General features: G+C 40.8%; 1 protein-coding gene across 3 annotated transcripts in view; it reads left to right on the top strand.

Moving 5' to 3' along the window:
• TBC1D14 (TBC1 domain family member 14) overlaps nt 1–13,244 on the top strand; it is a 74,230-nt gene that overhangs the window by 5,101 nt on the left and 55,885 nt on the right. For all 3 annotated transcript variants that reach the window (XM_061468749.1, XM_061468758.1, XM_061468767.1), the window contains exon 2: nt 685–1,420. In XM_061468749.1, the coding sequence (XP_061324733.1) occupies nt 685–1,420 (736 nt within the window). The remainder of the gene's footprint in view (nt 1–684; nt 1,421–13,244) is intronic.

Here is a 13,244-nt window from a genome sequence, read left to right as displayed (position 1 = left end):
ACTATACCTGCACATGAAGTACATCCTGTGTATTGTCAAAGAATTGACCGAGTGGATAGCTTTATAGCTATTCAGATTATGCATCTCTTGCTTAATGCAAAACTCATATATTATGCATTCATTTTCAGTGATAAATTTATTATCAGTTTTATGATTTCCAGAAGACTGCAAAAAAAATCTGCTTAAATGAATACTTCAGAGTTTTGGTCTAAGTGTATGGAAGGAAGTTTTGTAGCCCTTCCTCCCCCCTCCCAACATTGCTAAATATGCATTTAGGACTCTATAAAAATATGTATGTGTAAAAATAAGTTTAAAATACTTGTCTTAATATTGCCATGGAACCTGAAAGTACTGCAGCTTCTATATGTGGTTTCACTCTGAGGAGATGTGAACACAAAGTGAACACTAGTATGCAGACTGCTTATGAAAAGCTCTTCATGCTTTGCATTTTCTAGAAGCCTGATTTAAGTTGCCATTGTCTTGCTTGTTCAAGCAGGAGAAAGGGATAGTGATCATGTGCAAGAGAATATGAGTAACTTCTAATTTAAAACCTAAATGATGACATGACTGAGTGTATTTAAAAAAAACCAACAGCACAAACAAAATATATCCCACTTACAGCCAAGAAAAGACCACAACCTTCCCGCAAACTCATCATCTTGTCTTTTCTTTCTTTCTAACCAGTTACCAGTTGGGCCAAGACAACTGATGTAAATTTATCCAACTCTTTAAACGGTTTGAGCTTCATGGGAATTCTGGACGCAAGAGTGGGCAGTGGCATCCAAGGCCTTCACAACTTGAACTCTGGGACCCCAAGATCTCTCTCATTGCCTGAGTATGGGCCTGGTCAGCTGTCCAGTGCTTTAGAAGACTATCATAGCCTTAAATCAGTGGATTCTGGGATTCCAACTCTAGAAATAGGAAATCCAGAGCCTGTTCACTGCAGTGTGTTAAATGTGAAGAGAAAGCAGTCGGAACCTGAAATTGTGCCTGACAGGGGTTTTCAGAGCGCATGCACATTGCCATCCTATGTGCCTCCACATTCGCTGACTGCTGAACATGACCATGCTGTGCGAAAATCCTCTACTTTCCCCAGAACTGGGTATGACACCGTCAAACTTTACAGTCCAACTTCGAAAACTCTGAATCGCAGTGATGATATCTCTGTCTGTAGTGTTTCTAGTCTTAGCACAGAACTGTCAGCAACTTTATCAGTTAGCAACGAAGACATTTTGGACTTTATGGTCACCAGCAGTTCAAGTGCAATTGTGAATCTTGAGACTGATGAGGCGCACTTCTCAGATGTTACCCTGAATTCCAGTAAAGAGACCAGTGATCAGAGCCAGCAGGAGTTCTGTCATGAGACGGATGTGGATAGTAAACGAAAAATACTGGGACCTTTTACAAACTTCTTTGCCAGGTAATGTTTCCATAAAATATGTTTATATTTTAACACTGAGATAAAGATCATAGGAGAGAGGTCTTCTGTGATATTTTACTTTGAAAGAGTTAACAGCTTGCTATTTTAATCTAAATAGGTATTAACAACATATTTTGTTCTGAATAAGTAGGCAAATATTGTTAGGGACTAAGGCTCTGAATCCTACTCTGTATTATCTGCATGATATATAGAAACATCTTAAATCTTCTTAAAAGATTCCTTTTACATTACAGGAAAATTACTTCTAAGCAAAATTTTTATTCCCTCTGAACCAGGGTTTTCTTCCTGGCTTCTCCAGTGATGCCATTTGTGACTTTGGCCAAGATCCTTAGTCTCATGTCATATAAATAGGTAAATATAAGTAGGATCCATACCTGTATTGAAGAGCTTTAACATATAAGGATTCATAAGTAGTCTAGCAGTGATGGAGTAGTTTATTGATCATTTTAAGCATGTGAAGCTTAAAATACAAATGTTTGCTAAAAACTCTTGTGACTACTGTTATTCTTCCAGTGACAGCTGACATTTTTGTCACTTGGTTGTTGGAGTGAAGGCATTGGCCACTCAAAGAAAGCAGTTACATGACCTTCTAAACATGATGTTCCAAATGCAGATACCCAGTGAAAGTGGTGAATGACTAAAAGGCGTAGTCTATTTTTTGGGGTTTGTATTTATTTAAGGCCTTCATAACATCTGTTTTTTAGGATGTAATATCTGAAGTATGATAGATGTTGAAGAAACAGTTCTGGAAATAAACTTTAGACATCAAGCAGAGCTGGCTGTATCTAACCTTTTCTAAATGTGTGATTGCTTCAGCTAATCTCTGTTTCTTCATGTAAAATTGTTTTTGCATGAGATTAATAGGCTGATAAAGAATTGGCAGACATCATCCTTCGAAAGGCTGCCTTATTTGCAAAGGTTGAGGAAAAACAGTTTCTTTAGCTATACTAAACTGGCTGAAGCCTTCATTGATTTTTATTCTTAGGTTAAAGTACTGTGTAGTAGAACTCTAGTCATCAGTCATGTTTGAGGTGCTGAAGCTTTTGTGGACCTCTCTGTTGCCATGGAACCAGACTTAATTCTGAAGCAGGAGGCTTCTCAGCACTTCAAAGCGTGAGCTTTTGTTTCCCATCCTGGTAGCACAACTGCCAATTCAAACAAATGCTGTCCTTCAGCCTGGAGGGAGCACAGCCGACCAGGCACATTCAGACTCTGCTTAAAGTAGGATGTTTAACCACTTCTCATCTTTACCCATCCAACAAAATAAAGCAATCTGTCCAAATTCTGTTCTGCCGTGGTCTCTAGTGGTTTTGCCAGTGTTAAACAAGCTGTGGTACTTGCTAGACTGAGCTTTTTAACCTGAATCTTTTCAGGTACATTGAATTCCAGAGAACAAAGGCAGTCCTTGCTACCTTTTAAATGGAGAACAGGTAATCTTGATTACCATATGATGTCATCGCATGAATATGAGGATTAAGTGCAAACTAGGTGATCGGCTTTGAAGTTCCAGGTGCTCTGTCTGTATTCTGGCCTTTAATATCTTTCCTTTTAACATCCACTTTCTGCTCTGTTTTGAGAACAAGAGTTTATCACTTGTTGTCTGTACTTGCACATCCTCCCCATGTTTTATGCATCCACTCTCATACTGTGCAACCTGGTCCTGAGTTTCACAGGTATCGAACAAGCAGGGAGCTGCTGAGGGTCCTTCTGGGCCATGCTATCTGTATTTATGCTGTCAACACTGTTAAGGATCAAAACATGCTATTGCTATTTTTTGTTGATATTTGCAATCTGCTGCCCATGGGGTTGTAGCTGCTTCCTCTAATGATCCCATACAGTCCCTGTTCATGGGAATTTCTATGGGCTTCTTGGATTCATTCCCAGGGCTTAAATGAGTACTTCAGTAAATGACCTTGGGCCCTTCAGTGTTTTGTTTGAAGGCTTCTAGGGTCCTTCCTACGTAGCTGAGCCTGTGCTGTGTGCCAGGGTTTGTGTACAGTGTTAGGGGAGGAGGAGGCATTTGGAATAGTATCTTTGAAGACCAGCTCGCTAAGGAGGTAGCTTCTGAAAGTAGTTTATAAACAAGTGGTGCAGTGGTAGGTAGAAACGAAGTCTCAGAGAGGAGCATTTTCTTAGTGCTTCACACTGTCCTGAAAGGAGTTTCACTTGAGGTTCACAGTCTTGCAGGTTAAGTGTGCAAAACTTCCCTTTCAAAAATCAAGGATGAACTATGGCAGGAGACAGACAAATTGCTTTGGGTTTGGTCAGCAGTAGGCACACGTGTGCAGTGTGGAAGAGCAAACACCTGAGTGGTTTGTACATAGCCTTTCTGCCTTCCAGCATCCTGATGGTGATGGGATAAGGCTCCAGTGCAGGGGCTCTCAGGCTTAATCTGCACATTTAGCTCTTTGACAGCTCTTCTGAGTAATGGGATATGGGTTTGAACCATTGAGAGTGAAGATGAATAAGCTTAAGTTGTTGACCTTTGGTAAAAGGAGAAGCCTTCCTTCCTGAAACAGCAGCAGTGCTTATGTTGAATCCAGTCTGGCATCTGAGAATGTGTTAGCTTCTCTGAACTTGTCAAGACAGAGTTTACTCTGGATATGTCAGTTAAGATTTGTAGCTGTCTGATACTACCGACAAGAATCAGATGCCTCCAGTAAAACCTAAGCATCATTTAATGGGCGCTTGGGAATGGAGAGCTCCTGCCCTGCCTTCTTGAGCATTATAGTGAAGAACATCTGCAAGACGGTTCCTCTGGCTTGGTTGCTGTCTCTTCAGTTGGTGGAGCCTTGGAAAGGTCTGGTTGTTACCTCAGGCTGGTACATGCCTCTTTGGATGTGGCAGGAAGATCCAAAGCGAGAAAAAGAGGCCACTTTCCTGCTTGCTTATTCATAGCTTTCCTCTTGAAGGAGCTTAAGGCACAGGTACAGTGCTAGGTGGGGTACTGGTGCTCTCATAAGGCTCCAGGTTAGCACATGAAACTGTTTTTTTTGTTTCTGAAAGCAGCTGTAATGCTGACTGTTGGCAAAGAAACCTGATGTTGGTTGTTTTCCAGTGTTATGTGTACTTGTGTCAGCTGTAAGAGGCTGTAGGTCTTTCATATAAAGCATGAGTTTGAATTCATTTCCTCCATTTGAATATATGCAGGAACCTGATTTGAGAAACAGGGTGAGCAAATAAATGATTGGGTGACTAAAGAGCTGCTGGCTTGTCTGTGCCTTCGCCCTAGTGACCCAGAGAAGCACAGGTTAATGAGTTTTACCTTTGGACTTTGCTTCTGCATAGCACTGCTGAAACACAGACTTTTTAAATGCTTGGGGTTTAAACAGTTTTGATGAGTCAGGATTGTTGTGATCTTAGTGTGGATGTTGTACTTTCATTTATCTCTTTCATTTATTGTTTTGGAGACTGAGAATGAGGCTTTCTATGGTTATGCACAGAGTGAACATAAGAAGGACTAGGAGTATGTGCAGTTAAATAATAAGCCATGCAGATCCCTTCCTTTTTTAATGAGCTACAGGAATCCAAACTCTTTACTTAGTCTACTGCTGTGGATATTTTCTATTTTGTGTCCTCTTTCTTTTCAGGCTACTCCTAAAAGTTTTTCATCCAAATGTCCTAAGTAGCAGATCTTGGGAAACCTCTGCAGCAAATGGGGACTATGCATGAAATAAAGGGCTTTAAGAGTACTATTACGTTTTACTGTTTCCAAAGAACCTCTGTATTTGAGAGAGAGAGCTTCTGAAGCACAATTTACACCCTATACCACATACAGAATCACAGACCTAGTCCAGACTGTAGCTTTACTTGTCATCTGATAAACAAAAGGGCTTAACTTTCAAAGTAATACCTACTGGTTTCAGCATTAAGTCTGAAATCTTGTGATTTTGATATGTTTATATCACATATACATACATGTGTTTTCAGGTGACTGGTCACGTAATTTGGATTTCTGACATTTGGAATTGGGTCCTTTGATAGTATAGGTAAGTCACCTGTGTTAATAAATAGGGCCCTTCCCTAATGCTGCATTTTGTTTTTAATGAGAGGACAGCTTATTGTACTTCTCTAATTTTGGTGTTCAAAAGAAGACAGAATAATACGGAGTATTATAGTGTTGATTTCCCATTTTTGTCTCTCTGAAAAGGGAATTGACTGACCACTGAAGGGAAAAGAAAGGATGAAAATCCTTATGAATCATAGAATCGTTAGGGTTGGAAAGGACCTTAAGATCATCTAGTTCCAACCCCCCTGCTGTGGGCAGGGACACCTTACGCTAAATCATATCACCCAAGGCCTCGTCCAACCTGGTCTTGAACACCGCCAGGGATGGAGCATTCACAACTTCCTTGGCCAACCCATTCCAGTGCCTCACCACCCTAAGAGGAAAGAATTTCCTTCTTATATCCAACCTAAACTTCCCCTGTTTAAGTTTTAACCCGTTACCCCTTGTCCTGTCACTACAGTCTCTAATGAAGGGTCCCTCTCCAGCATCCCTGTAGCCCCCCTTCAGATACTGGAAGGCTGCTATGAGGTCTCCACGCAGCCTTCTCTTCTCCAGGCTGAACAGCCCCAACTTCCTCAGCCAAATGGTTGAGTAATGTGAGATGCTAAACTTGATATATCATGTTGTCTTCTCTTCTGTGCCTGTTTTATGTTAAATGAAGCCTATTAAATAGAACCTAGGCTGCTCAGGAGGAGACAGGCTGAGAACAGGACTCAAGTGTGTAGGAGGAGGGACACAAAGAGCTGTGACACAGCTAGGTTACACAGCTTGTAACCACCAGTGAATAAAAACTATCTGAGCTGCAGGTATTGTCCAGAAGTTCCCACCTTCTGATGGAGGGAACCCACATGAACACCCAGCACAGGCTGCTTCCCTTTCCTGCAGGGGAGCTGTGGTTTCCTCTCCCCCAGGATTCACTTTCCTGTTGGAGGGAAAAGAGGAATTTGGTGGAGGGTATGTCCCTCGCTTCTACCGTATCTGTATGCATATGGAGCTAATGGTTGCCAGTAATGGTCATCTGAAAGGGTTGCAGGGGGGAGGAAGGCTGATGAGCTTATGTCTAAGTGGTGTGGGAAGCAGCATAGGTACTGAGGATCTGCATTAACAGATGATGCTGGAAACAAAATTTCAGCAGCCCATGAGCTGTTCAGGTGATGGGTGTTGCAGTCTTCACAGCATGGTTTTGGATGCTACTTATTTGAAAGCTACTTCGTGGCTGTTTGAAACAAAAGACCTATGCTCCTCCTCTCACCTGTACTTAACTATCACGTCATTGTGTAGAAAAAGGTGAAAGTTCACTGAATGTTTTTGAAATAACTGTTCTCTCTCCATGCAGGTCTTCTATAGGTGCAAGGTTGGACTCGTATAAAGATACCAGCCTTTTTGTTTTGATAAAGGTTGAAAATTGTATGATGCAGTTTTCAGAGTTCCTATCTGCTAATTTGGTGTGCTTTGAACTTCATCATGTGGCCTGTTCTCCGCTAGGTGTTGAACTGAAACTGTCCACATTAATTTTAATCTGTTTTCCCTTTATGCATGAAATAATGTGGCTTTTGTTTAGAATTACTGTTCTGTTAGTTCTGCCTTCAATTTTGCACTAAAGCTCTTTAGAATAAAGGGAAGTGGCTTTTGCAAATAAAATCTGCTTTATTTGAAGTCCTGTTTGTGTGAAACTGTTTTCAGTTACTCAGCAGCAAAATTAAGAGGCTGATTGAGGTTATTTTTATCCTTGCGGAAGTTAAAGGAAAAATTGCTCAGTGGTACTTCAGAATTCTGGGGTTGTTCTTTTAGTAATGGTACAAAATTATGCAGTAAGTGAGGACTTAATGTGGTCTAGTTATTACTTTTACATTAAGTCAAATGTGTATGTTTCTTCTCTAGTGGTTGGTGGGCAGTGTTACAAAAGTCTCACACTGGCTGTTGAAAGGCTTGTAGCATGGTTAGGTGTTGTGTGTTGTTTGCAGCATTTAGCTGTATTGCTTTTTTTCTTCTTCAGTAGCCCCAGAGATGAGGAGAAATACGTGAACCTTACAAAGATGTCCCACAGACATTCAAGTTGCGTTGATCAAGGGTAAAGGTGTAGACTGCCAGGGGCTTGTTTTCTAGCCCACAGGTGAGGGCTGTGGATGGGTTGTAATGGAACCTCCCCACAGTTAGTGCACTTATAATTCCTCTTAAAGTTCTCTTCGCAGTCTGCTTAGCCTAGGTTTTGTGCAGGGAGAGAAAAATTTCTGCCTTATTTTCTAGCCAAAAAGCTGAGAAGGAGATGATGAGGAATAATTCCATTAGCAGGAGAAGTGTTTGCTACCAACACCTGTTCCTTCTTCCTCTCCTGTGTGAGAATGCCTTTTGGAAAGGATGTGGTTGCTCATTTCTGTGCGTTCTGCCTGCTTACTTTTGAATAGAAAGAATTATTTACATTGTTGTATATAATACTTCATGAACTAATTCAGGTGAATGAAATGAAGGTCTATTTTCATTCTGATTCATTGTTTATATGAATGTTTAGGGAATTAGTGGGATATATGTTCTTTGTATCTTCAGCTAATTCACAAGGGCTTTACTGACATTTCCATTTGTTAAAAGAAGCTGTGAGGGGAAGTGGATGGGCACAGAGGAAGAGGGAGAATATCAGCAGGAACAGGGTGGTGAGACACTGAACAGGCTGCCCAAAGAAGTGGTAAATGCTCCATCCCTGGCAGTGTTCAAGGCCAGGTTGGACAGAGCCTTGGGTGACATGGTCTAGTTTGAGGTGTACCTGCCCATGGCAAGGGGTTGGAACCAGATGATCTTAAGGTCCATTGTAACCATAACCAGTCTATTTTTACTGCCATGTGACACTCTACATATCTCTATTTAATCAAAATATCATTTAATGTTCAACTGACTTTTTATTCTATCTGTCCCTTATCAGAAATATCAACTGCTGAAAGTTATTTTAAGTATAGAAATGGTTTAAAAAAATCACTCTGGCTGTAAAAAGCACTTAATTCTGGGTTGACATTGTGAGGGGATGTTGTGTATGCTTAGAGATTCTGAAAAATACAGCGAACAAGGTGAAATTAGCCGAACTAAATATCGAGGAACAAAAACGTATTATTTTAATACTGTCTCCCTGTGTTCTGTAATCTGTGGGGAAGTTGGAGTCATCGTTAACTTTTGTTTGTAAAAATCTTCATAAAGGCTTGAACAAGAAATGTCTGTTAAGAGAAGTCGTATGTATAGATGAATACTTGTTTAACAGAAATAGTATGTGGAGACCATGGGTTTTTTGGAGCAGCTCAGGACTTGTATCTGGGTCTGGTTTTAAGCCTTGCTCTGGATATTAGAAGTTCTGTTAAAGGAATATTGAGTTATCTGGCAAGAAAAATAAAACAAAACAAAAAATCTGTTCTTCTTTATGAATTGTTAATCTCAATTTGGGTATTACTTCCATTGCTGTTTTAAGGAGGTATCCATATTAAGCCTCTCTTTGTAGTCATTAGTACCTCAAAAGTTTCCAAGTCGTAACACAACCTCATTTAGGTTTATCTAGGTGAAAAAATGACCCAGGTATAAGTAAAAACCTGTATCTAGGTTCTACTTTTCCAGGTAAATCCTCTGTGGTTCAGGATTTACCCACTACCACTGTGATTTATTTTTTTTCCCCTGTCTCCTTTTATCCAACTGGAATGTACCTTGCAGAAGCTTGGTGCTTTGCTCCTTGTGTTTTCTTGTTTGCCCCTCTGAGAATGGTCATCCAGGCTGAATTAAACCACCTCTCAGTATCCTTGCTTGTACATTGTAGGCCTCAGGACTCAGCCATCACTGTTATTGTTCGCTGACTTCCTCCAGTTTTTGAGCTCTCCTTTAGTCCAGGGGCACTAAACTGGATGCACATAATAGTCTCATGGGTATCAAGTAGAGCTTTTAATCATCTTTGTCCTTTTGATTTGCTTATATGACTCAGTCCACATTTAATTTTAATCTTTATTGCTGCAAATTTTAATCTTTATTGCTGCAAATTTTAATCTTTATTGCTGCAAATTTTAATCTTTATTGCTGCAAGGTCTTACTGCTGACTCAGGTTCAGCTTTTTGCTTAGGATGACATTTTATGCATTCATTCAGGGTTTTTTCTTTTATTTTGCTGTGCGGTAATAGTACTTCAGATCAATGAAGAAATCTGCCTTCAGACTCTGGGACTAGAGTGTTGGGTTAGTCTGATAACACTGGGATAACTGGAATTTTTGCCAGCCAGAAAAGAACCATTATGTGTAGGTGGTTGGCTCTAATAGGTTGAACTTGGATCTAAACGTTGCTTCTGTATGAGTCCTAACTTGCTGAAACTGTTTCTGAGAGCTCTGCAGCATTCACGTGGTAGGTGAGCACTTGCGTCATCCACCTGCAAACTAGTTCTTGGTTTGCTACAACCTATCCCAACTGTTAAACAGGCAGGATTACTGTCCAGTTTATCTTTTCCTGCCTTTGATGCTTCAGTGCAGGCAGCTCTGCTTTGTTCCCCTCTGAAATGAGAGCTATGCTCTAAGAGAAAAAGGTAAATGCACATTGTAGACAAGTAGTTTATCACAACCAGCTTTTTTCCTCAGAAATCTAAAGAGATTTCCAAGTTACCCTACTGCAGCTCTCAGATATCCTGTACTGCGCTTGTATTGCTCTTTCCCTTGACTGTGTAAATGTTTTTTAGACCTGCAGGTATCTGTTAGACCGTGAAGTGTCCGGGTTGTTCTGGGTTCTTACTGGAAGATCAGTGGTTAGAAAACCTTGTTTATAAAATGTGATGGGGTTTTAAAACATGATTTCTCATTGGTTACCTCTTTCATAGGTAGGTCAACTTCCAGGCTGTCTTTCTCTACTAGTGTTTATCCGTAAACCAAGTGTTGTTCTTCCTTTAGCCTGACCTCTGGCAATCTCTCAGAGATAAAAATTTGCAAACGTGGTTTTTTTATGTGATTTTGGGATCTGATCCGAAACATGACTTGACTTGTTGATGAAGGTTATTCACCATAGCCAAAATACTTGCAAGCTTTTGATGATGTTTTGTTCTGTCATGTGGTTTTGATGTTTTATTTTGGTTTGGTTTTTTGTTTGGTATGCTTGGTTTCTTTTTTGGGAAGTGTAGTTGATGGAGAGGTGATGTGTGGTTGCAAGAGGGGAATCGAGAACTGACAATCACTGTATCTAGGGAGTTATTTATAGAAACAAGTGTTATCTGGTCATGGGTACCAACTGTTGGCTTTTACCTGTGGAGAATGTAGATTGGAGATGTTCAGGAGATCTTGGGGGGGGGGGGGTGTGTGTCTTCTGACAAGAATTTCTCAAGTCCATCAGTTCCTTAATCATGATTTATGTGTCAGAGTCTTGTTCTTCCACTAATTAGGTACTCTGTTCTGTGATAGAATATGTTGCTGATTTTTCAGGGCTTATTTTCTGTGCCTCTTGAAATCATTTAAGTGAGCACAGAGTACGAATTTGGAACATCTCGAGGTGAGAATCTTCTGTTTATTTGAGGGTAAGTTTTGAAGGTTACAGTTAGTAAAGGTCATTGAAGGAGGGGAAGAAAACAGTACCTGTTGCCTTAATTCTGTAATAATGTGCAAATGTTTCCAAGACAGTGTTAGTTGAATCCACACCATGCCAGGTAAGGAAGCTGGGCATTTTTGCCCACAATTCAGCAAATATTTAGTAGAATTTATCTTAATATGTTCTTTGCTCAACAGGTGCTGTGCATTAGTTAAAATATCTTGTTTCAGTGTAGTTTTCTGGATGCCAAAGAAGTGGTTAACTACTCCATCCCTGGCAGTGTTCAAGGCCGGGTTGGACAGAGCCTTGGGTGACATGGCGTAGTGTGAGGTGTCCCTGCCCATGGCAGAGGGGTTGGAACTAGATCTTGAGGTCCTTTCCAGAGCAAACCATTCTGTGATTTTGTGCCTTGTGGAATAATGCCTGTGGAGACATCTCTTAACACTGTGCTGATGACTGGGTTTACCTAGTCCTTATGATTAATAACTGCTTACTGTCAAACTCTTTAGATAAAGTCTGTTATCCACTCCACTATGATTGCCTTTGTGTAGGCTGAGGGCCTCAAGATCTTAATGCTCTCTCCTCATGTTGTTTGGAGTTAGGAGGAAATTTCAGGGTCTTCCTCCAGAAGCAGCTGAAAGGAGCTTTGACTTGACTCTGTTTCTTTCCTGCTTCTTAAGAATACATGTGAGACTGATACTCACTAGAGATAATTTTGTTCTACAAAATCTGAACCTTTTGAACTTTCTTCACTGCCCTTTTTTTCATCCACTTTACTCATGAGATTGGTAAGTCTTTCCAGGTGCCAACTTGCATGACACTTCCACTTTTGTCTTCTGAAAATAACCTTCTGAATCGAGCGACTAATGAAATTTGGGTATGAGCATGCATCTTGAGAGCAGGAAATGTAACCATATGGGATGTGTTCTTAACACTTGTTACAAAAAATTACTTACAAATTAGGTCTAGGTAAATACAGGTGAAAAATTGCATCAATCTCTACATGAGTTTGATCAATTTCTAGTTAATTCCTATGTGTGTTTTTTTACAGCAACTGTCTTTTTAAGAGTAAGGAACACAATTACTTGCAAATATAATCTCCAAGCTGGATCAGTGTTGAAGTGGTCTACCACAGAGCAGCATCTGCCATCTCACTTTTCTTTTGCTTGCAGCTGTCATTCCATGCTGCATGCCAGTAGTTCACGTACTATGGAACTTTGCCTAAGGAGCCATGTCAAAATACTAACAGCAAAAGGCTTAAAAATAATCAATTTCTGACTTTTTTTCTGAAGAACTCACATACTCTAGTTATGAAAACTCCTAAGTCCTAAGCTCTGCTGCCCTTTTATTTACCAACTGATATATATTGGGAGTTCCGGGGTAAAAAAAATGCTGTGTATTGCCTGGCAGTCCAGTTGTAGTGTATGTGTGTGTGCGTGCACACAGACAGGCATCAGTGGGTGTATGTGTGTCTGCCTTGTTCAGCTCCACCCTCTGACAGCTCCTGTGCTGGAACACATCCTTCTTTCCTGTTGTTCAAGTGACATGTGCCAGAGGAACAGTTCCTTGACTCCAGTGGTACTGAACTTCAGCTGTATGTCAGGGGGCACAGTGTTGGTCCTGCCTGGCTAGAAAAAACTTTGAGACTCTTCAGGAAGGAGGTATAGAGCTGCCTGTCAGATCTGGAGTAAACTGGCAGGAGAAACGGTGGTGGCATTGTCTCTGCTCCTCTTGGTTCATAGGTTTGTATGCTGAACTGGGGGAGTGGTGGGGAGGGATGGCCTTTTGAGGATGACTTCATGTAAGTGGCTAATCTTGTGTGGGACAAACCACGGCTGGAATTTGGAAAAAGTGGAGCAGTGCCATAAACTTGTCACACAGCAATAGTTGCTGGTAGTTGTGTTACAGACTTCCTGTCTTTTTAGGAGGAGAATTGAACTGAACTAGGTAAAGTTTCTGCTTTGGTGGTGATGTGGGACCTTGTTGGAAAGCCACGAGCTGAAAAAAGCTGTAATGGGCTGTGTAGATAGGTTTTGCTTGATTACTTCTTGATGTGGTTCTAGTTTTTATTTTGAGTGATGCTTCAGCCTGACCCTGACAGCACACAAGGCTACATAAATGCCATATTTGAATGTGAAGTGTGTATCATAGAATCACAGAATGGTTTGGGTTGGGAGGGACCTTAAAGCTCATCCAGTTCCAACCCCCTCCGATGGTCAGGGACACCTTCCACTAGACCAGGTTGATCCAAGAGCCGTCCAACCTGGCCTTG

The sequence above is a fragment of the Pezoporus flaviventris genome, unplaced genomic scaffold, assembly GCF_033815535.1.
Source record: "Pezoporus flaviventris isolate CSIRO_AGI_PZ_B2104156 unplaced genomic scaffold, CSIRO_AGI_Pfla_v1 ptg000002l, whole genome shotgun sequence".
Classification (NCBI taxonomy): domain Eukaryota; kingdom Metazoa; phylum Chordata; class Aves; order Psittaciformes; family Psittacidae; genus Pezoporus; species Pezoporus flaviventris.
The sequence above is the reverse complement of the archived record's forward strand: the minus strand, read 5'-3'. Positions and strand labels throughout refer to the sequence as shown.